Source organism: Halichoerus grypus, chromosome 15 (assembly GCF_964656455.1).
Source record: "Halichoerus grypus chromosome 15, mHalGry1.hap1.1, whole genome shotgun sequence".
Taxonomy (NCBI): domain Eukaryota; kingdom Metazoa; phylum Chordata; class Mammalia; order Carnivora; family Phocidae; genus Halichoerus; species Halichoerus grypus.
Window position 1 is genome coordinate 51,659,429 of NC_135726.1, and position 23,059 is coordinate 51,682,487.

Here is a 23,059-nt window from a genome sequence, read left to right on the forward strand (position 1 = left end):
AGGCCCCGGTGGCACTCTTTCCTCCAGAGTTGGGGGGTCTGGGGGCTCAGGGCTGGAGGGCTGGCGGGTCAGTGACCCACCAGCTGTGTGCCCTGAATGAGTCCCTCCTCCAGCCTTCAGCTCTTCCGGCTATGAGAACGGAGCAGGGAGGGCACCGGGTCGGGGACAGGCAGGGCCTCTCTTCGTTCGGTGTTAGTAGCTGGGTTCTAGGACTGCTGCTAAAGCACGCGCTCCCTCCCTCCACACCTCCCAGAAGGGACCAGAGACGCTGTGAAAACAGGGAACTTTAGTATAAATAAGAGGTCCTGGGGGACAGGGAGGGCCCCGAGGGGCTTCCATAATTTAACACTCTTCAAAAGCACAAACAACAGCAAGGGCAGGGTAGGGGCCAGGGGAGGGGTGGGCCGCCCCAGCCCTGCCCACAGGAGGAGGGGCACACTGCAGAGCTTGTGGGCGGGGAGTCTCTCCCCCAGGAGTGACCAGTCACATGCTGGGGACAGGGATGAGGTGAACACTGATGTTTCAGAGGAAGGGGTCATTGTACTTGGCAGTGGGTGGGGACAAGGCTGAGGCCACATGGGCCACTACATCCCCCCGAGTGTCTGGGCCGGTCTGGGGGACCCTCTGACCCCCAAATTTGTGCAGGGCAAGGGACTGGAGCAGTCCATCCGTCATGGTTAGTCTTGTTAATACGTTGATCCGTGAGGTCAGCGGGAGGGTTATGGCTAGGAGGCGGGGAACACTGGGGGGAACCCCGACATCCATGGCTTCACACCACTGTGCCGCTCGGGGAGTTGCCTGGTTGGGAGGAGATGCCCTGGGGAAGACGAGAGGGGAGACAGGAGGGTTAGAGACCGCCTGGGGCTCCCACCAGTCCCGTGGGGAGGGAGCCAGCCCGGAGTCCCTAAGGCGGCTGCCACCCTGGCCTTGCCCTTCAGTCCACCCCAGAGCCCCCCAGACAGAGGCCACTGCTCTAGGTCGGGAACTCCCAGCTCCGCTAGCTTCCCTGGCCCCGCAGGCAGCACTCTTGGACAATAATTAGAGCGCTTGGGTGGTCCTGAGCAGAGAGGATGGGGGTAGGGGTGGAGAGGATAGGGGGGAACTCGGGGCCCCGACTGGGGGGGTGAGGGGGAGAGAACTCAGGGACAAGCCTACCTCTACCACTGACTTGCTGGGTGACCTGGGCCAACTTCCTTCCCCTGTCTGGGCCTCGGCCTCCTCGTCTGTGAACTAGGGAGATAGAGGGGTCTCTTTCAGGACTCCCCAGGCTCCCCAAATCCCAACGACCCTGCATCTGAGACTGTGTCATAGAGTTCTAAGGATTCAAGACCCTACAATTCTAAAACCACTCTTTGAGGGAACCAAGCCACGGGCTTCAGGCCTAGCAACCCAGGCACACAAGCCCAAACCCTGTGGAGCTGAGCCCTCTGAGACAAGAGCTCCAAAGATGGAAGGCGCCAGGCCTGTGCTCCCCGCTACTGGGGTCTTCCTGAAACCCCAGCGCTCCCCCAGGAGGAGCGCTACCACCCACCTTCAAGGCTCCCTAAGAGGTGACGGAGGTCAGCAAGGAGCGGTGACTTGCCCAAGGTCGCACAAGGGGCAGCCCCGGAACCCAAGCTGGGATTCCATGAGCTGGGGCTTCAGAGTCTGAGATCCAGGCCGGAAGGCAGGCCCACAGGCTCAGTGTTGCCCGCAGAATTTGACCCACATTATTTCAAACGGTTTCACAATTCACAAATTGTATGTCCCGTACAAACACAGACTTGGCTTCGAGTGACAAGTGATAAGGCCCGGCTGTGCTGGGCCCACTGGCCGCCCTTCAGATAGCTGGCCACAGCCCTCACCACTCCTGGCTGTCTCTTCTACCCAACCCTCTCTCTGCTGCCATGGAGAGTTCTAGAAGCCTGGTACCCTAAGATCTGAGAAGTCTTGCTCTGGGATGCTAAGATTTTCCTGGCTTCCCCTCATCCCACAGGGCCAAAGGCTATGACTGCGACAAACACTCCTGCCCACGCCCGCCTCCTCCTGGGCCCTGGGTCGGCCGGCATGGGGCCACTCACCGCCTTGCCCGGCCGGGCCCAGGTACAGATGAGGCCCTCCTGGCAGGCGGTGATGATACAGTCCTCCAGGAAGAGGAGGACCGTGAGCCGCTCCTGGGCGATCTTCTTGCACACCAGGGGCTCGAGCAGGGGCACCTCGTGGATGCGCGGGCACAGCGCGGTGCCCAGCACCTTGGCTGGGTCCAGCCGGCTGCGGGGGGCGGGGCCGCTGGGCTTGTCCCCGCCGCCGCCGCCGCCCCCGCCGCCGCCCCGGCTGATGTTGCCGAGGCTGTGGTAGCGCTTGTGCTCTTTCTCTGACCCCCGGTCCCGCCGCTCCTGCAGCGTGAGCGTGGCAAAGCGGCCGATGCTGAACGGTGTGCCCGGCTCAGTCGTGGCGCCCGCGCCGCCCGCCTTGCCACTGCCTGCCGGGTGCGGAAGGCTGTTGGAGCGGGACAGTGAGCGGGGCAGGGGGCCGGGGCCGGGCTCGCCCCCGCGAGAGCTGCTGGCGGCGGGTGGCGTGGTGCCAGGCGTGCCGGGGAGGGTGCGGGTGCGGGCCAGGGGCGGGTGGGGGTAAAGCACGTCTTCGGTGAGGTCCCACAGGCAGAACTGCGTGTCCTGGCCGGCCGAGCCGAAGCGGTAGGTGATGGGGCCGGCTTTGGGCAGCGGGGAGAGGGGGGCTCCCCCGCCCGAGCCTGTGCCCCCTGCCTCAGGCTCCTCCTCCTCTTCCTCCTCCTCCTCCTCCTCGCCGCTCCGCTCCCCGTCACCGCTGGCCGCTGCCGCCTCCTCGGCCCTCGTGGTGTAGGGGTCAAAGGCCACAGCGTTGACCCAGGACTTGTGGCCGTGGCCTCGGGCCACCACACGGCCCTCGGTGAAGGACCACACGGTGACCAGGTCATCTTCGCCCCCCGTCACGACATAGCGCCCGTCAGGGCTCCAGCACACACACAGCAGGCCCCCAAAGTAGCTCTTCATGAGCCCCCGCAGGAGCATGGAGTCGAAGTGGAAGACGCGCAGGCAGCCGTCCTGGCTGACGCAGGCCAGGTGCCGGCCGTCGGGCGAGAAGGCAAACTCGTTGAGGGGCCCCTCGCCCACCGCCCACTTGGCCAGCGGGTTGCGGGGCGCCTTGCTCTTGGCCGCGTAGACGGCGAAGCCCTCGCCCTGCTTCAGCAGGCTGTACTGGGGCGGGGCCGAGGCGCACGGGTGGCTGACGTTGTACAGGTACAGGTGGCCGCTGGCGTGCGAGGCCAGGAACAGGCTCTCGGACTCAGGCAGCCACTTCAGATAGGTCACCTTGGTCTTGTCGATCAGCCGCTGCCGGGAGAGACGGCGGGGGTTGGGGAAGGCGGTCGGCTCCTGGCGACGTCCCCCCCCCCCCCCCCGCCCGGGTTCCCTGAAACGGCCCTCAGACCTCCTCGGAGAGCCCCCCCACCCCCGAGGGTAAGGGCTGGACCCCGGGCCACAGGAACGCAAAGGAAGAAGGGTGGCCTGTGAGGCAGCCACAGAGAGCTCCACAGAGCCTTGGTGTCCCCGTCTTTGGGAAGGGGGACAAGTCCTGCTTTTCAGAGAACTCTCATCTGTCTAACCCTGTCCTCTGTCTTTACCGTGTCGGGCTTCAGGCAAGAGGTCGAGTCACAGAACATCAGCTCCCCCAGGGAAGGGATCCTTATCTGTGTGGTTCACCGGTCTAGCCCCAGCGCACAGACCTGCGCACGCAGGAGGCGCCCGGACCCACGAAGGACCGCCCCGTCCCGCCAGCTGCGCATGCGCCTCTGCTCCTTTCCCCCCACAGCTCCCGTCCAACCCTTCGCTGATACCCCGAACCTGCACTCGTCTCCCCCATGAACCCCACGGCAGCCTTTCTCAAGCAGGGCTCCAGAGAGAACTGAGCCCTGAAGCCCCCGGGCACCTGAAGCCCCCGGGCACACAATGAATCAACTTCCCCAGGCATCTAAGTTGCTTCTATTTCTTGGGAGAAGTTAAAAAAGAATCCCATCATCTCTGTGTTCTCTGGCTGAGACGAACCCTGGTCGAGAAAGGCTCTGAAAGCCAAAGTCTTTACCATGACCCTCCAGACCCTCCAGGGGCCAGTGCCTCCCAGTTGTTTCTCAGGACCCATCTTCCACCCTCCCCTCAGGAACCGTTCTGGCCACAGAACCCTTCTGCTGTCCTGCTTCCAGGCTTTTGTCCTAGTTGTTCCCTTTCCTCAGAATGTCCTCCTCCCCTGGTAACTTTCTTGCCTCCTTCAGGTCTTTATTTCAATGTCACCCCCCTCAGTGAGGCCTTTCCTGACCCAGCCTACTTAATTTAAGCCTCACCACGCACTCCACATCCCCCATCCCCCTTCCCTGCTGGATTCTTCTCTGTGGCGCTCACCACCTTCTGCCATACAGCATCCTTAACTTATTTGATAACTGTCTGCTCCCCAAGCTAGATGAAGGCTCCACAAAGGCAGGGCCCTCTGTTTTGCTCACTAATATGTGAGATCCCTGGTGCTTAGAACAACGCCTGGCACAGACCAAATGCTCAATAAATATTTTGTGAATGGATGAGCCGGTGCATTTTTAATCCATTCACTGTTGTTACCCTCACTCCCTTCTGCCATTCATGCATTCTGTATATTTGGAACACCTCCTCTGAACAGAGAGAAAAAGCCAGAGGACAAGAGCAGCCCCCGCCCATGGATAAGGTCATTCCTTGGCATGTTCCTTTGGCACCAAGTCTAGCCAGGACTGAGCCATCTCCACATACGATTTTGTAATAATGGTCCCATGAGGCAGGGATGAGAATCCCATTTTGCAGAGAAGTAAAACTGAGGCTCAGGAGGGACAGTCACCTCCCCAAAACCATATAGTGAGTCAACGGTGCAGCAATGACTTGAATCCAATGCTCACGGGCCCAGAATTTGAAGATCAAGGGCTCTGGCTTCAAACAAGTCCCAACTAGAGACTAGCCTCGGTTGTCTTACGGGCACCACAATCCCTAACCCATGGAGGAAAACTCAAGGAGTAAAGTGTTCAGCACAGGGCTAACAGCCCAGAGGCCCCAAGCACGGCAGGTGCAGCTGTCCTTATTAGCTGATGTCCCACTAGCTGCTGTCCGTGACCCCATGCCATGTATCTGTCAGCCCATCCCCTCTCTCCTGTATCCTGCCCCTCTCAGGCCTCCACTGCTCCCCAGGCAGCTGCAGTCTCATGGCAACGCTGTGTGGGTGGTGAATGGGAGGGGGGAGCCGTTCTAGGCCCCGGGGGCCCATAATCACCTCTTCATTGAATAGCTTGCTGGTGTCCTTCTTGATGAGATCCAGGTACTGCACCTGGCCAGCTGAGAATCCCACCAGCAGGGAGATGGTCTCTGTGGCAGCAGTGAACTGGTTGAAGTCATGGCAGGTGGGCTGGGTGCCCTTATAGATCCGCTTGTCAATTGGCTTGTTGAGGTCAATGGACTTGAGCAGTGGGAGAAAAGGAGTTAAAAGCTTCTACCACTGAGAGGAAGGAAGAGGGTGTTGAGGTTGGGGGAAACCACTAAAGGAAGCAGGGTTAAATCCCTAAGGGAAGTGGGTATGTGGATGGGTGAGTGGGCAACCACAGACAGGAAGGGGGACCCAAATCACAGACCCAGTAAAGGAAAAAACAGACAGGAAGGTGCCCCCCCTCCACCCCACATGAGACCACAGTGCCTCCCCCCAAAGTTGAAACCTCTAACTTTAGGGACACCCTTGCCCACAGTATCAAGGCTTGGGGTCCCTACAGTCCCTGAGCTCCAATTCCTTTCCAGTCCTGGCCCACAGACTCAACAACTCCCCCTGGATCTTGGCACCTCAATATTCCAAGCTCCCCAAAACGCAGAGTCACCCAAATCCCCAGGACTCTAACACCCAACATCCCAGGATTCTCTTTACTTTGGAGTCCCTAAATCTCAGGACCCCCATCACAGTTCATGGACGCATTAAACCTCATGGTCCCCCACATTTTTGGTCCTTCACCGCCTCTGGGCTCTCAGGATCTCCATCACTTTTGGGAACCATCATAACCTCCAAGGGTCTCATCCCCTCTGGGACCTACATCCCTCTAGAAATAACCATCACACCTGAGGATGTCCCCTTTGGGCTCTTATCACCTCCAGCTCCCCATCAGCTCAGAGATTCTCATTCCCTCCAGGACCCTCATGAGATCCAGAACCCCAGTGTTCCTTAAGACTTCATATACCTGCAGGATCTCTATCACCTCTAAGTGCCTCATCAATTCCACAATCATCCTCACCTCTGGGCTTCCAAAGTCTCAAGATCCCCCCAGCCCCCCGCAACACCTCCGGACTTGCAACACCCCTGGGTTCTCCATCACTTTCAAGCCTGCATCACTTCAGGATTCTCCATCACAGGCAGATTCCCTATCACCCAGAACCACGGAGGGTCCCAAAGCCTCTCAGAATCTCTCCAAAATACCACTCCAGAACCCCCACGCCTAACTTGGGGATCCCGCATGACCTCAAGATTCTCCATCACCTCTACGATGGCCAGCACCCCGGAGGGCCTCCCCGGCTCCCCACCACCTTTTAGGATTCTGCATTACCTCTGGATACCCCTCCCCCTGGGATGGCCGTCACATCGAGGATGCCTATCTCAGAACCCCACATCCATTCGGGGACCCTTCTATCACTTCTGGATCACCTCAGGGGGCCCTATCCTCTCTGCCAGCACCGAGGCCACCACGATGCAGGCCGCTCACCCGTTGGCTTCCGCTGCGGCAGCAGCCCGGGTAGAAATAGAGCTCGCGGCCCAGGTTGAAGCAGACGCGGTCTCCTCCGGCACCCAACCCCGCGGGCGTGGCGGGCGGTTCCCCGGCCCCGGCGCCGTCGGGCTCCCCGAGGCGAACGAGGCTGAGGCGCACGGCGGGCAGTGCGGGCCCTGGACCCGGGCCTGCGGGCGGCGGGGACGGAGCGGAGCCCGCGGCGCCGGGGCCGGAGGAGGAGGCAGGGCCGGGCGGGGGCTGCGGCGGCTGGGGCGGCGCCGGGGTCTGGGCGGAAGCCGGCCCCGACCTGCGAGCGGCGCCATCGCCAGGGAGCAGCTTGTAGAAGCCCTCGCGGGTGCGGAACTGCGACTTGATTTCCGCGCAGTCCCCCATGGCGGCGCCGGGGCCCGAGCCGCCCTCCGCGCCGCCCGCCGCCATCTTGGGCGCCCCCCCGCCCAGCCCGGGCCCCGCCGCTGCCGGACCGCCGCCCGCCACCGGGCCCCCTGCCGGAAGCCTTGGGCCCGCGCCGGAAGGGGTGGGGTGGTCACCCGGGCGACGCCTCTTCGATTGGCAACAGGATCGGGAGGCGGGATGAGCTCCGGCCGTCGCTCGGGTAACGGTTCTGGGGCTGGGGGCGGGGCGAAAGGTGGGCGTGGCCTTGTGTGCCCGCGACCGACGTGTGGTTGGCTGCGGGGCGCGGCCCAGGGGGAGATGGGCGGGGTCATGGAAAAGCACAAATCCCTAGCAACGGCGCCCTGGGAACCGTTTGCCTAGCAACGGAGGGACCCTCAAAAGAAGGCCTGGTTCATAACCTGGCCTTCCCATCACGTCACAGATGACCCCAGTGATTCCAGTGCCGCCTTAGACTTCCAACATACACCTTCCTGACCTCCAGTGTTTCCCACTGACGTCTTAAAATCCCTGACTGGCGACAGCATCTCCAGACCCTCCTCCCCGACCCTTGATGATCCCGCAGATCCCGCTGATCTCCAGCGTCTCCATAGAATTCCAAGGATTTCATCCGACCCACTACCGATTAACGTTAACCCTAAACATTTCCACATTTCCCACCAACCTCCAATATGTATCTCCATGACTTCACTATCTTCAACAACCTCACTTCGTCCTTCAACACCCTCCTCTGATTCCAAAATTTCATTGATCCCCACAATGCCCCTCAGTGTCCCAGTGATCCACCAGTAATCCAAAAGCGCTTGCTGATCCCATGAGCCCCCGCTGATAGCCAGTGCCCTCACTTCCGCTGAAGCCACCCTGCCCCCATCACAGACCTTCTTAGACCCATTCTCAGTGGTCTCTCAGATTTCTCACCGGAATGTCCCGGAGGCATCTTGCACTCGACAAGTCCTACAATGAAACTGACATCTTCCTCCAAATCCTGCTCCTCTCCTGTGTCCCCATCTTAGAGCTCGGACTGCCATCCCCCCAGTCACTCAGGCTGCAGACCTCAGGGTCTCCCTAGATCTGCATGGTCTCCCTTCACGCCCTGCTTCCAGTTCCCACGTTTTTTGCATTCTGTCACGTGAAGTCCTCTTTTCCAGTCCCTCTCTCTGCATAGCGCTGGTCCAAAGTCCTCCTCTCTTGCTCAGGCCCTCTCAGCATCAGCTTTGTCTCTGCTCCCCTGGACCCTCTGCTCTCGTGGTAACGTAAAACCCTGAGTGCTCTGCTCCTGCCAGTCTCTCTTTCCAGCCTCATCTCTCACCACTCACTCCTCACACTCTGTCCCTAACATGGGGTTTCAGGAAACTACCTCAGTAACACAATGCTCTCTTGCCCTTGGGTCTTTGCACTCCTCTGCTTGGAATGCTCTTCCCCACTCTGTTCTTGACCCTTTAAGAGTCAGTTCAGGAGCTCTGTCCGTCCTCTGGGCTCCCCCATCTGGGTTGTCGCTGTCTGTCTCTCCTGTAGAGTGTGAGCCCCGGGAAAGCAGAGCTGGGCTGACAGAAGGCACTTCAATAGTTGTTTGCTGAAGGAATAAATGACACAGATAGGAGAGACTATGCCGGCCAATGTCTGTTCCCAGCAGAGCCCAACAGCCCTGACTTGGAGGCCGTGTCAACAATCGAATGAGGAGCTAGGCCATGATGCCGTGGGGAAATTTTATTTAGAGCAGTTACCTTCTTCTTCTACCCCTGCCCTCCAGGCAAACCAACTGTGAACAAAACAACCCATCACTCACTATGCATGAGGGAAACGGTGCTATCTACCTGCTTGGGGGAGGGGGCTAGGGGGCCCCCTTCAGTCCTCCAGGTCCTCATCCTCATCTTCCTCCTCATCTTCCTCCTCTTCCTCCGAGGCTGCCAGGGCCTGCTCCTGGGCTGCCTTGAGGGCCTGCTCCTCCTCCACCGTGGGGTCAGTCATTTCCATGACGTCCGGGCTGCTGGGGTACTCGTGCTGAATGGGGGCTGGCAGGGGTGGGTTGAAGTTCTCAGGACTGTACTTGTGGCCCCAGCCAATGTAGATGTTCTCAAACTTCCTGGAAGGGCGGAGAGATACTGGGAAATCCTCCCCGAAGGCCCCAGCCTGGGCTTTCATTGAAGGTGGGACCCAGCTTGGGCCCAGCACAACTGCAGAGTGGTGGGTGTTGGGGTGATATGTGCCCAGGGGGTTTCTCTGCGTGTTCTTCAGTTGTTATGGGGCATCTGTCTCCTAAGTGCCAGACGTGTCTAGAGCTGCAACAGCACGTGGAACCACTGAGCACTTGACACGTGGCCAGTGAGTGTGACCAAACAGCTGAGTTTCTAATTGTATTTGATTTTCTAATTTCACCTGCAATTTTTTCTTCAGCCCCCTGGTTATTTAGGAGTGTGGTAATTTCTACATATCTGTGAAATTCTCCCAAATTCCTTCTGGTTTTTTTTTTTTTATTATTATTTCTAATTTCTTTTTTTTTTTAAGGTTTTATTTATTTATTTATTTGTCAGAGAGAGAGAGAGCACAAGCAGGGGAAGCAGCAAGCAGAGGGAGAAGCAGGCTCCCCGCAGGGAGCCTGAAATAGGACTTGATCCCAGGACCCTGGGATCATGACCTGAGCCAAAGACAGATGCTTAACCAACTGAGCCACCCAGGCATCCCTGATCTCTAATTTCATTCCAGTATGGCCAGAGAACATATTTTATACCATCAATATCTGGGTACATTTATTGAGACTTGTTTCATGGCCTAGCATATGGTCTGGTCCTGGAGGCTGTTCCATGCACACTTGAGGAGAATGTGTGTTCTGCTGTTGTCTGAATGGATTTTATTTCATTGTAATGAATTTAAATTTAAGCAATAAAACTGATACTCAGTTCGGTTACCAGAAAATGTCTAAGCATGTCTGGGACAACTGGGGTCCATGAATCTACTTTCTCAACTGTAAATGTTGTGAAATCTGAGTACAGGTCAAGTACGTCTGATGACAAGGTAGCTTCCAAATGGAATGTGTGCTTAAGTGTCAACTTCACACCAGATTCTGAAGACATGGTATGAAAATAAAAGAATGTAAAATAGCTTGTTAATTTTTACATTATTGCTTTCACATTGTAATGATAACATTTAGGATATTTAGGGTGAAGTAAAATATATTATTAAAATGAATTTTGCCTGTTTTTACTCTTGGACATGGCCAGTACTAGAAAATTAAAAAAAACAAAACAAAAAGTTAAATAAAGTTTAAAAAAAGTTTTAAAAAAAGTTTAAAATGACACAGGTGGCTTGTATTTTATTTGTGTTGGACAGCGCTGGTCTAGATGTGGGGACCCAGCAGTGAACCCCTTAAGCAAGAATCCCTGTGGTGATGCCTACATTCTAGAAGGAGGACACTGATAATAAACAAGAATGTAACTGGTTGGAGCCAAGCCCTGTCAGTCCACCTGTTCCCAGAATTTTAACTAGAGGAGGAAATGGGAGCAAAGGAGGGGGACTGGGAGACAAGGAGAGAGGCAGAGAGGAGTGGGGGTGAGGGAGAGAGATGGATGGAGAATTTGCCATGGGGACTCTGTGGCTTTGCCCTTTATCACAGCCTTGCTGTTCCTAGGACAATTGTTTTCCACCAGGTCTTCCTTGGAGCCTTCAAATATATTGCCTCCTTGGAAGCCTCGCCCGGGAGGTTGAGCTTGCTGGGAAGACAGACTCTCAGGCCCCGACCCCACTCCCGTGCCACCAGAACCTGCACTTCAACCAGATCCCTGGGGTCGTGTGCACTCATGGTCTAGGAGGCTCTGGTCTAGAATGTCTACCTGCTTTTCCGCGTTACTTCTCTCTTTCCCCAAATATTTCATGTCAAGTTTGCTCTCCCCAGGCATCCTACTTTGATCCCCTTAAGACGAGACTTTGGAGCTGTAATTGGTCCCTGCACCGTCTGTCCCTAGCGGTACTTAGTTTGTAACAGGGTATTTATTTGGCTGGGGGGGCAGGGTGCTATACCATTAACCTCTGTGCTTCCTCTGCCTGCTCTCAGAGGCAGGAGCCACATCGCCTTTTCAATAAAGGGCCTGGGACCTAGCATACAGCTGGCAAAGAAAAAAATGGAAACAACATGGATGATTGGAGGGATGGATGATTGAGTGGTGGATAGATGGATGAGTGGAGCTCCAAATTTGGATCTTTTGCTTTCAGAAAGATGTTGGCAGGGCACCTGACTGGCTCAGTTGATGGAGCGTGTAACTTTCGGTTGTGAGTTCGAGCCCTGTGTTGGGTGTTGAGATCACTTAAAAATAAAATCTTGGGGCGCCTGGGTGGCTCAGTCGTTGGGCGTCTGCCTTTGGCTCAGGTCATGGTCGCAGGGTCCTGGGATCGAGCCGCACATCGGGCTCCCTGCTCAGCGCGAAGCCTGCTTCTCCCTCTCTCACTCCCCCTGCTTGTGTTCCCTCTCTCTGTTAAAAAAAACAAAACAAAACTTAAGGTCACCTGGGTGGCTCAGTCAGTTAAGCGTCTGCCTCCAGCTCAGGTCATGATCCCAGAGTCCTGGGATCGAGCCCTGCATCGGGCTCCCTGCTCCACGGGGAGTCTGTTTCTCCCTCTCCCCCTGCCCCTGTTCCTGCTCTCTCCCTTTCTCTCTCTGTCATGCTCAAGTTCTCTCTCTCTAATAAATAAATAAAATCTTTTAAAAAAGAGTCTTAAAAAAAAAAGAAAAGAAAGATGTTGGCAAATTAGGGTGTGACCAGAGGAAGGGGGTTGGCAAAAGCAAGCGAGACTCTTCTCTGTTTCTGGAGGGGAAAAAAATTGCCAAGAATGTAGTTAAGGGGGGCGCCTGGGTGGCTCAGTCGTTAAGCGTCTGCCTTCGGCTCAGGTCATGATCCCAGGGTCCTGGGATCCAGCCCCGCATCGGGCTCCCTGCTCCGTGGGAAGCCTGCTTCTCCCTCTCCCACTCCCCCTGCTTGTGTTCCCTCTCTTGCTGTGTCTCTCTCTGTCAAATAAATAAAAAATCTTAAAAAACAAAACAAAACAAAAGAATGTAGTTAAGGTATCAAGATTACATGAAATCTCATCACGGGATCCAACAGTATATAGGTTTATCATGGAGATGGAAAAGGAAAAATCTATGAAAATTTATCATGCCATCTGGTGGACAGAGTGGGTAAGTGTGCCCGCCCCATGGTGGCGGAGGGCACTCCGTAAGTGGCTAAGCAGAAAGGCTGGGGTGCGCCTGGTCAGAGAGACTAAGGGACTCTCAGTGTGCAGTGAGTGTGTAGTGAGCATCTCAGTGAATGTGTAGCTGTGGGTGGGAAGATGCAGGAGTGACTTCAGTCTGCAGATCTTTTGGAGCAACTGGTGGGGGATCCTGGTGGGGAAGACTTCTGCCCTGTAGCGAGAACTGTCCAGGGGGCCCGGGGAAGGAGTTACATCCCCCAGACACAAGGCTCTGTCCCTGTCAGGGTCACCTCAAGGTGGACTCCTCAGTCCTGTCTGACTCTGTGACCCATATAGACGAGAGGCCTGGGCCAGGAGGCCAGAGATCCAAGTTTGAATCCTGCATATGCTGTGTGACGCTGAGTCAGTTCCTTCCCCTCTCTGATCCTCCATTCTTTTATCTGAGGGGCTCACGCTCTTTGTCCGGGATTTCTCATTTTAGCCCTAGTGGAATTCCTGGAACTGAGTGTGGAGGTCAGCCCTGGCGGCTTCCAGAAGGGGGTCCTTCCGATCTCCATCCTGCCCCCTGCCCTCAGCATTGAAGAAGTTGTAGGGGCTTTCTCTGCTGGAAGGGACTAGAAGACCTACTTGCCACTGGCGTAGGCATAGGCCCCTGGCCAAAGATTGGAACGCACGACGGCCACGGAGTACTGCGGGCAGAGGCTGCAGGACAGGCGGGCTGTCCACGGTGACATGTGCATGATTTCTGCAGGGGAGTGGAGAGCACCAGGGAGGTCAGAGCTCCCCGCAGCCCTGCACAGCCCCCTGGAGGGGAGACAGAAAGAGGGGAGAGAGCAAAGGGGGAGGACAGGAAGGGGCATGAAGGGAACTGTGGCTGGCTCCAGATCACTTTCTCGCTGTGTGGCCCCAGGAAGCCACGGCATCTGTCTGAGCCTCAGTGACCACACCCAAGAAGTGGGTATCCTTATCACACCTGCCTTGCAGGAGCTGCTGTGGCCTCCCTTCCAGGTGGTCATTGGTTTGGACCAGGGTGCAGAGCGCACGGGTCAGGCCCTGGGCTCCTGGAAATCTGGGTTCAAATTTGGGCTCTGTCCACTCACCCACTCTCACCCTCTCTTTTCCCCTTCCTCCAGGTGCCTGAGGCTCTGACCTCAGGACATTCCTATCCAGGCTTCCAAAAATCCAGTTCAGGTCCTGCCTCCTTTGTGGAAAGGCTTAACTCTCTCTCTCTCCCCAAACCCACATGGGACTCGAAAGATCATACCCCCCCACAATTCGGGACATTGCCAGGTGCCTGATACAGCTCACAAGATGGACGTGTCCCCATAACCCCACGAGGGAGGCGCTGTCACCAGGCCCATGGTATAGAGGAGAGAACAACTGAGGCTCAGAGAGATGCCCCCCCCCCCGCAGTCTTGCTGTCCCTCCCACTTTCTCCCCAGGCCCCACCTGCTCCAGCGGGCTGGTGTGTGTGAGGTTAAGAGGGTGAAGAGGACGGTTACCTGCATCTTCTGAGAGCGGGGTCAGCAGTGGGGGCCCGACCTCCTGCTCCACCTCCTCTATCCCCTCATCTGCTTTCTCTTCCTCCTCCCCCAGCTCCTCTTCCTCTTCCATCTTCTGCAAAGGGTTCACCCAAGTGCAGCGGCCCTGGGGGTGGGGGGAAGGTCAGTCGGCACCCCTGGCGGACAGAGCCTGGCCTGCACTCTGGGAGGAGGTGAAGGGCCAGGAAGGACACTGGGCACTGGGCCTGTCCTCAGGGACCCAGGGATGGGCTGGAGGACAGGGTTAGTCACACAGGTCAAGGAAGGGAGGGTGGCTGAGAGAGCTGTAGTGGTGAGGTGGAGACTCCTGCCACCCCCTAGCTGTGTGGCTCCCATCTGTGCATTCATTCATTCATTCATCTTATACTTAATGAGCGCCTACTATATACAGGTAGGTGCTGGGGATAAATCCTTGAGAAAAGAGGCCCCCCCAAATCTCTGCCCTGTGGAGCTGACATTCAGCACCCCATATGATCCTCTGTTTGCTCATCTATGGAATGGGGGTGTCATAGGGGTCTCTCTCATTGGACTGCTGTTGGGTTCCACGAGGCACTGGAGGGCTGATACGTGTTTGTTGAATGAATGAACCGAAGCGCGCAGCATAGAGCCGACCTCAGTTGCCTCAACTATGAAACAGGAATGACAGTTGTAACGATCTCAAAAGGAGTTATTTGGATTCAATAACGTTGCCGGGGTCAATAAAAGTTTGTTGAATGAATGAATGAATGAATGAATGAGTAAAAAGTTCCTAGCATACAGCAGGTGTTAACTTGAATGAGTGAATGAATGAATATAAAGCCCAACACATCGGGCATTCAAGAAAGGCAGGTCCTCAGTCTCTTATCCACAATTCCCAAACCTGAAAAGCTGTGAAAACCAAAAGCTGCTTTTTTGTGCCCGACCTGAACTAATGAGAGGTTATTCAGTTTTGCAATAGAAATAAAGTCTTGGAGGATGGCTGCAGCCCCAGCCCCCGGCTTGAGGTGCTGCATGATATCTGGTATGTGCGCTCCGTCACCTTTTTAAAATCTGAAAAACGCAGGCCACCAGGATGCATCTGGCCCTGGAAGGTTTCTGACAGGGGCACCAGCAGCCGACATCGGCCCAGCGAATGAAACAACAGAGGAGTGCACATTATTGAGCACCCCATCTGGCAGAGAGCAGTGCTCCAAAGCCTCCTGGTTCTGTCACAGCGGGGGTGGGGGTGTGCGGGGGCGGGGAGGCTGGAGTCCCCGGACCTCACCTGAGGCAGGATGTGCTGCGTATGATGCACCCAGTTGGCCATGGAGTCCACCAGCTCGAGCACCGGGATGCCCTCAAAGTCGGGGTTCTCCTCGTAGGAGTCGCGCCCCGCGCCGCCCTCCTCCTCCTCATCGCCCTCCTCTTCGCCGAACTGGTAGAAGCCAAGCGGGCTGATGTGCGTGGCGGCCGAGATGCGGGCGATCTGGGCCCGCAGGTAATTGGCTTCGTTGCCCGGGAAGGGCGGGAAGCTTATGACCGGCGCGTCCAGGTAGCCCGTAAAGAACTTCTTGATCTTGCGGGCCTGCACGATCTGGATGGGCGTGACGTGCGGCAGCCGTGTCCACGGCCGGCCCGGCTCGTTGCACACGAAATACAGGTACTTGTTGGTGCCCGAGCGGCTCTCCTCCTTGGGGATGACGGGTGGTGGCTTCCACGTGGGCTTGGGGATAACGTCGGTGACCTTCTCCTCGTCCTCCTCGCCCTCCTCCTCAGCGTGCGTGTCCAGACCCTCGCCGCCCTCCATCATCTCCTCCACCTCCTCCTCCTCCCCTTCCTCCTCGCCCTCCCGGAACTCCACCTCAGCCACCAGGTAGCTGCGGCTCAGCCCCAGGATCTTGCCCCAGAAGCGGCAGGTGTGGATGGGCTGTTGCTCCACCAGCTGCTTCAGGGCCATGAAGATGCGGAAACTCTCGTCTGAGCTCAGGCCCACGCCAGCCTGTTCGAAGTAGAAGGCCGTCTCCATGATGTTGGGTACTGCTGTCTCAGCCTGCAGAGGGTGGGGTGGAGGGCAGAGGGAAGAAGGCTGAAGCCCTGCTCCCAAGCCTGACTCTTCTAAAATCCAGAGAAGTGAACTACTCTGTAACCCAGCTGCTCATGAGACCACTGCTGGTCAGTGAGATGTAGGGGCAAGTCCTTGGGGAGGATGTCCCTTATAGGAAAAGAAAAGGCAAAACAACAACAACAACAACAAACCACTAGGAGAAAATCCGTTGCTCCTTCATCCTTCCCTCTTCTTTCTGCCTGGAATCGGGTGTGAGATCTGGAGGCACAGCAGCTATTTTGGGACCATGAAGCAATGCACGGGAGACAAAGTCCCATACCCTAATGATGGTAGAGCTAAAAGATAGAAACTGCCTGTCCCCAGTGGCATCACTGAGCTGCCTTGCCTCCCCAGCCTTCTTGTTCTATGGGATAAAGAGGCCACTTTTAGTCACAGTTTCTGTTGCTTGCAGCCAAATGCACCCCTAACAGATACTCCAAATCATATAGCAAATTAAGGGAAGAGGCAGGTCTTTAAAAAAAATAAAGGTATTATTTATTTATTTTGAGAGAGAGAGAGAACAAGCGGCGGGAGGAGCAGAGGGAGAGGGAGAGAGAGAAATGCAAGCAGATTCCACGCTGAGCTCACCCCAAGTTAGTCTGGAATTATAAATGCCAGAATAATCGGCCTCTGTTATGAAACAGAGGCCCAGTGCCGGGGAGCCTTATGCTATCAAATAGCCAAACCTGCTATGCAGCGGCTGTACACAGCAGGCAGGAGAGTTCTAAAGCAGAAAGCCAGCCACAGAGCGAACGTGAAGAATAGAGAATCCACAAACAGGTCGAGTCCATATAGGTGTAAATAATTCATAGAGATGGCATTTCAAAGGAGGGCGTAAGGAAAGCATGCATTTTTCCACAAATGCTGCTGGGGACTAGAAAAAGGGAAATGAGAGCCCCATCTCCTGTCAGAAAAATAAATACAAAAAGCTGAATCACGGATTTCTTTAAGTCTCCTCCTAGAGACATGCACAGGCCACAAACGCCCACAATTTTGCCCGTTTGCTGACCTCCCATTAAGAATCCCAGCTCCAGGGGCGCCTGGGTGGCTCAGTCGTTAAGCATCTGCCTTCGGCTCAGGTCATGATCCCAGGGTCCTGGAATCGAGCCCCGCATCGGGCTCCCTGCTTGGCAGGAAGTTTGCTTCTCCCTCTCCCGCTCCCCCTGCTTGTGTTCCTCTCTCGCTGTGTCTCTCTCTGTCAAAAAAAAAAAAAAAAAAAAAAAAAAAGAATCCCAGCTCCAGGGGCGCCGGGTGGCTCAGTCCTTAAGCTCTGCCTTCCCATCGGGTCGTGGTCCCGGGGTCCTGGGATCGAGCCCCCACATCGGGCTCCCTGCTACGGGGAGCCTGCTTCTCCCTCTCCCACTCCCCCTGCTTGTGTTCCCTCTCTCGCTGTGTCTCTGTCAAAAACAAAAACAAAAACAAAAACAAAAATCCCAGCTCCAAGTACTTAAGGGGGTGGGGCCTTCAGGGACCAGGCGTTTGAAGGGTTGGAGCCTCCCCACAGACTGATTTCCAAGGGGGCGGAGCCTCAAGTGCAGCGGTGTTCTAAGGGGCGGGGCCTCTAGGAGCAAAGCGTTCTAAGGAGGCGGGGCCTTCGGGGACGTGAGTTAGATGTGGGTAAGACCTGGGGGTAGGGAAGGAAGGGTGCAGTTCTAAGTGGGTGGGGCCTCCTGAGGAGAAACTGGATCTGAAATTCAAAACCCTATTCCCGGGTAGAACTTCGTGCCCAAGACTTGGGATTTCCACCTGCGCTTTCCTCACCCAAGGGTTCATTCCTTTGTCAGATTGTCCTTCTCCCATTCTCTCACCATCCCACCCCACTATCGCCAGAATCCTGGAGTCTCAGAAGCATAGATAGAAGTGAGCACAGAGCAACAGCATCTGCAGATAGGTCAAAGGTTGTATATAGCACGGGCTTTGGAGATCATGGCCCTACTTTCTTAGTCCAGTCCCTGGTACTTCCCACCTTCCTGCCCTCTGAGCCTGCGTCTTTCCTCTATAAATAGGAATAAGTAGCACTCGACTTGCAGGGTTGTTTTAGGGATGAAACGAGAGCTCTCCAAGCTCTTAGCAGGGGCCTAGGAGGTGTCAGAATGATCATAAAGAGTCCTCAACAAATGTTTCTTGAACGAGTGAAAGAACACTTTACCTGAATTTTCCGCCGTCGTCCAATTCTGGAAATAATCGTGGAATTAAATATTCTAAGGATAGTGAAATGTTAAGGGGCCAAGAGTGGAAGAGTTCTTAGAGGGTCTCAACTTAATAAAAGGGGAGACTGAGTCCGGGAATTAGTGGGCACTTCAGCGTGGAGAGACTCCAGGAGGCAATGGGTTTCACAGAGAACGTCTGCAAAGCAGAATTATTTTCGGGAGGAAGGAGTCAAGGATGGTAAGAGAGACCAGTCTCCACCTCCACAGGAGTTCTGCTTTCTTAAAAGGCAGAGCCCACTAGCCCTTCTTCTGCTTCAAACACTTCAGGGCGTTCCAGACGCCTCAGGAGAAAGCCCAAGCCCCTTGGCCGGGCATTCAAAGCCCTCTGTGACCTGGTCCTGGCCCCCTCGACCCGGTGCGCACACGAAACTGAAATCGTTTGTGTTTCTGGGTCACACCGTGCGTTCCCTCACTTCGGGACAGAAGCACAGGCGGTGCCGAAGCCCCGGCCATTGCCGGCCCCGCCTCGCGCCCCTCCCACCGGCTCACTCACCACCTCCTCCTCCATCTCTTGCTCGCCCTCGCCTGCGGCGCCGCTCCGAAGGAATAGCCCCTTCTGCCTGTCCGCCGTCTCGTAGGTGGGCTCCATCTCAGGGTCGTCCCGCATAGTGTCCAGCCTGGGGTGGAACCACTCCCATTGTGTGGTGCGGTTCAGCGACTCCAGGATGGACAAAGGGTCCTCGGGCCGCTGGTTCAGGATCTTGGTCAGCAGGTTCACCAGGTGCTCATACCTGCCTCCCGCAGGAGGGAGTGGGAGGTGGGAGACATCACTCGCTCAGTTCAGTGAGCTCACTGTTGTGTGCCCGGCCCTGTACCTGGCGCTGGGGACCCCGTAGGGAAGAGAAAATGTCCCTGCCCTGGTGGAGCGGACATTCTGATGATGGAGACAGACATCAACCAAATAGGCAAAAATATATAGTGTGTCTTTCTATGAACACAAAGCAGGGAATGGGGACTGGGAATGCCAGGGATAGGAGATGGCTTCCGATTTTAAATAGGGAGGCCAGGGAAGGTCACACCAAGGGGCACATTTAAGCTGAGATCTGAATGACGTGAGGCAAACCATACAGATATTGGGGGTGTTTCAGTCAGAGGGAACAACTGGTGGGTAGGCTCTGAGACATTTCATGAGTCTAACAGAATGTTAACAAAGCTCAAGGAAACTAGGAGACAGGAACATTCCATGCCAATCTTAGAAATAGATTAGCAGGATTAGATTACAGGATGCCTGCTTAGAAATATAGATGCTGCAGGGGCGCCTGGGTGCCTCAGCCAGTTAAGCATCTGCCTTCAGCCTAGGTCATGATCTCAGGGTCTTGGGTTTGAGCCCCATGTCAGGCTCCCTGCTGAACAGGGAGCCTGCTTCTCCCTCTCCCTCTGCTGCTCCCCCTGCTTGTGCTCTCTCTCTGGCTCTCCCTCAAATAAATAAATAAAAATCTTAAAAAATATATATAGATGCTGAAATCCTAAGCTAAATATTAGCAAATGGCACCCAGCAAAAAGTTACTCTCAAAAAGATGACACACCATGATTAAACTGGGCTAATAACAGGATTGGGCTGGTATTAGAAAAATAGAAAAAATATAACTCATGTTAATATGTTTAAAAATATACATGTAAGTTGGGGCCCAGGGTGGCTCAGTCAGTTAAGTGTCTGACTCATGATTTCAGCCCAGGTCATGATCTCAAGGGTCATGAGATCGAGCCCCGCATCAGGATCCCCACTCAGCGAGGAGTCTGGGATTCTCTCCCTTAACCCCCCCACTTGTGCATGCTCTCTAAAATAAATAAATCTTAAATAAATAAATATATATGTATATATACATATATATATATGTAAGATAATCTCAACCAGTGCAGAGAAATTGTTTGATAACATTCAACAGCCATTTATGACTTAAACAAAAAAAACAACCCCAGCAAACTAGGAATAGAAGGTAAATTTTTATAATCATATAAAGGGGATCCACGGGGCGCCTGGGTGGCTCAGTCGTTAAGCGTCTGCCTTCGGCTCAGGTCATGATCCCAGGGTCCTGGGATCGAGCCCCGCATCGGGCTCCCTCCTTGGCGGGAGGCCTCCTCTCCCTCTCCCACTCCCCCTGCTTGTGTTCCTGCTCTTACTATCTCTGTCTCTGTCAAATAAATAAATAAAATCTTTAAAAAAAATAAATAAATAAAGGGGATCCACAAGTAACCTACAGCACACTCCAAACATGATGGTGAAAGACTGAAAATTTTTCCCTATGAGACTGGTAACGAGGATGCCTGCTTTCACAGCTTGTATTTAACACTGCACTGGAGGTCCCAGCCAATGCAATCTGACATGAAAAAGAAAGGAAAGGTAAAAAGGATTGGAAAGGAAGGAGGGAAACTGCCATGGTGTGCAGGTGATGTGATTGGGAATGATGTGCAGAGGCCTTGAGCTGAGGGTGCGCCTGGCATGTTGGAGGAACACTGAAGAAGTCAGAGTGGCTGGGGTGGAAGAGGGGAGAGGGGTTGTGGGGAGAGAGGAGGCAGGGTGATGACAGTATTCTAACGGCTTCTTTGCACCTAAGCCTGGGACTATGCTGGGCACTTGGGAGCAGTGCTGGATTCTCAACCACAATCACACATCTGAGGAACAATGATGATCCCTACTCTCCAGATGAGGAAACGGAGGCTTAGAAGAGTTGAGGGCATGAGGTCACACAGTGGTTGCACAGCCAGGATTTGAAACCAGATTGGTCTAATTTCAAAGCCGTTTGGTGGCAGTCTGGGGTGTGCTGGAGAGCCATCACTGAATTGGGAAGGGTAAGGAGAGTTCAGACTTTGGTCTCAGTTTTTCAATAGCCTTGAAGTTCCTGAGGGTGGGAAGAGCTAGAGGTGAATTTTGACTAGACTCTAGGATCCTGGATCAGGAGCTGACTAGAGATGAAGTTTGGAGAGCCAGTAGGGGCTGAACTGCTGTTGTGAGAAGCATGAACTGACTCCTGAGGTCACTGGGGAGCCATGGCAAGCTCTGCACATGAGAGGGATAGGGTTGGTTTTATACTTTAACAAGATCTGTTACTTCTCCAGCCTTGTCTCCTCCTGCTCCCCCTTTCTCCCTTGGTTCCAATCATATCAGCCTCCTTGCTGTTCCTCAGACACAGCAAGCCTTAAAGCCTTTAAACGTGCTGTGTCCTATACCTGAACCACTGTTCCTCCAGTTACCTCCAAGGTGCTCTCCCTCATCTCCTTCAGGTCCCTGATCAAATGTTACCTCCTCTGAGGCTTTCCTTGACCTCATGCTATTTAACATGTACTCCCTAACCCCACTTACCCTGCTTTACTTTCCACTTTAGCTCTTATCATCACCTATCACTTGTTATATTGTCTATTCTCCCAATTAGAATGTAAATTTCACGAAGATGTAATGGAGACTGAGAAGTGTATTGACTACAGCTAACCAGCCTTGGCAAGTGCCTTCCCCAGGCAGAAAAGCTTAGTGGAGAATGGGGCCTCAGGAGCCAAATCACACGCATCTGTCACATCCTAGCTGTTATCATCTTGGATATGGGACCTAATTTCTCTGTCTCAGTTTCATCCTCTGTAAAACAGGGACAGTAGGTGTGCTAATCTCAGCTGTGAGAACTAGATGTTAACGTGTGAATGGTGGCATGACGTTTGGAAACTAAATATTAGCTATTATTAGTTTCATCCCCTGACTCCTAGTCTGAGTCAGATGCCCCTGGAGCAGGCACTGATTACCCACGAGGGATGATCCCGTCTGACAGAAGAGACCCCAGAGCCTGAGGCAGAGTCTTGGCTGGATGGGGCCTTTCCCTGCCTGGGTCCCATCCCCTCCCCACTCATGAGCCCCATCTCACAGGCTGAGGCTGCAACTGACGCTGGTCTGCAGCAGGTAGGCCTTGGCATTCTGTACGGCCAGCTCCCGAGGCTCTGGCTCAGGCACCTCCATATTGAAGGGCATGAAGCCCAGCTCGGAGGGCGAGTACTGGAGGGCGGGGTCATCCCTCATGTAGGGCCCATGCGGGGCACCCTGGTTGAACTGTAGGTCTTCTCCCTGGTACATGTTGAACTGGCCCAAGAAGTTGGACTGGGTCTCCAGGTAGGCAGAGTCCAGTTGCTGGAAGAGGCTGCCTTGGCCCTGCTGTAGTTGCTGCAGCATTAGGCTGGCGTTTCGGGCGGCCTGGATCCCGCCTTCTTCCAGATAAGGTTGGGGCTGAAAGCCCATATTCAGGGACGGGTACTCTACACCACCCAACTGGGCTTCCTCAGCCTGGAACATCGTCAAGTTCTCCTGTTGGGTCAGGGGGGGCCCTGATGACCAGTCCTGGAGGATGGTCTGGCTCGCCAGGATCCCTTGACCGCTCTGCAGGACCCGGCCGTCAAAGGCTATCGGTTGCACCTCCTCGGAGATGGTGGGCGGGGGCTGACTGAGTTCCTGACTGCGCCGCTGGGAGACCTGGGAACTCCTCCGACTTGAGGGCTGCTGGGGACGGGGCTCAGGGTCGGGCGGTGGGTCCCCCATAGTTCAAAAGAGGTCGCAGACTTCCAGGAGGAAGGCTTGCAGACAGGCAGGCCAGACCTGTCGCCCGCCTGCCAGCACACGCCCTGTAGCCTCTACGCCAGCCGCGCCCGTTTCTAAGGAGGGAGGGGGCGGGCCGTTACCAGGGGAGGGCGCGCGCGGACGTCGGGGCCGAGGAGCTGGTCTCTGCGCAGGCGCGGCCCCACGACCGAGGGCCTGCCAGTCTTCCAGCCAGCACCTGGGGGCGTTCACTCCACACCGTGCAGTCCCACAGCTGACACGCAGGGAGAGACGAGAGACTGCATCCACGCCCCAGACCCGCGATCTTTTTAATTTTAAAGGCAAAGCCCCGCCGGCTAGGCCCCGCTCCGCCCTCCC

General features: G+C 55.3%; 2 protein-coding genes across 3 annotated transcripts; both read right to left on the reverse strand.

Moving 5' to 3' along the window:
* Nucleotides 1-271: 271 nt before the first annotated feature.
* DMWD (DM1 locus, WD repeat containing) lies at nucleotides 272-7,262 on the reverse strand. 2 transcript variants are annotated; one of them, XM_036091519.2, is made up of 5 exons: nucleotides 6,764-7,262; nucleotides 5,299-5,481; nucleotides 2,061-3,350; nucleotides 1,156-1,230; nucleotides 272-817 (listed from the first exon to the last, which is right to left on the reverse strand). In XM_036091519.2, exons 1-5 carry the CDS (start codon nucleotides 7,202-7,204, stop codon nucleotides 770-772), a joined length of 2,037 nt encoding a protein of 678 aa, XP_035947412.2. In that variant the 5' UTR covers nucleotides 7,205-7,262; the 3' UTR covers nucleotides 272-769. The 2 variants fall into 2 exon arrangements, with proteins under 2 accessions (XP_035947412.2, XP_035947413.2); XM_036091520.2 differs by lacking the exon at nucleotides 1,156-1,230 and having other exon boundaries at nucleotides 6,764-7,261.
* A 1,491-nt stretch (nucleotides 7,263-8,753) lies between these two features.
* RSPH6A (radial spoke head 6 homolog A) lies at nucleotides 8,754-23,057 on the reverse strand. The gene is made up of 6 exons (XM_036091581.2): nucleotides 22,020-23,057; nucleotides 18,665-18,902; nucleotides 15,143-15,907; nucleotides 13,861-14,005; nucleotides 12,986-13,103; nucleotides 8,754-9,260 (listed from the first exon to the last, which is right to left on the reverse strand). Exons 1-6 carry the CDS (start codon nucleotides 22,682-22,684, stop codon nucleotides 9,023-9,025), a joined length of 2,169 nt encoding a protein of 722 aa, XP_035947474.1. The 5' UTR covers nucleotides 22,685-23,057; the 3' UTR covers nucleotides 8,754-9,022.
* Nucleotides 23,058-23,059: the final 2 nt, after the last annotated feature.

Coding starts and splice junctions, on each gene's coding strand:
- DMWD (XM_036091519.2), bottom strand. CDS start 7,204: ATGGCGGCGGGCGGCGCGGAGGGCGGCTCGGGCCCCGGCGCCGCCATG. Junction 3,351..5,298: donor GCAAGCTATTCAATGAAGAG/GTGATTATGGGC, acceptor CTCTCCCGGCAG/CGGCTGATCGACAAGACCAA. Junction 818..1,155: donor CCAGCAAGTCAGTGGTAGAG/GTAGGCTTGTCC, acceptor CGTCTTCCCCAG/GGCATCTCCTCCCAACCAGG.
- RSPH6A (XM_036091581.2), bottom strand. CDS start 22,684: ATGGGGGACCCACCGCCCGACCCTGAGCCCCGTCCCCAGCAGCCCTCA. Junction 15,908..18,664: donor AAGAGATGGAGGAGGAGGTG/GTGAGTGAGCCG, acceptor CACCCTCTGCAG/GCTGAGACAGCAGTACCCAA. Junction 14,006..15,142: donor CGCAGCACATCCTGCCTCAG/GTGAGGTCCGGG, acceptor CCCCACCCCCAG/GGCCGCTGCACTTGGGTGAA.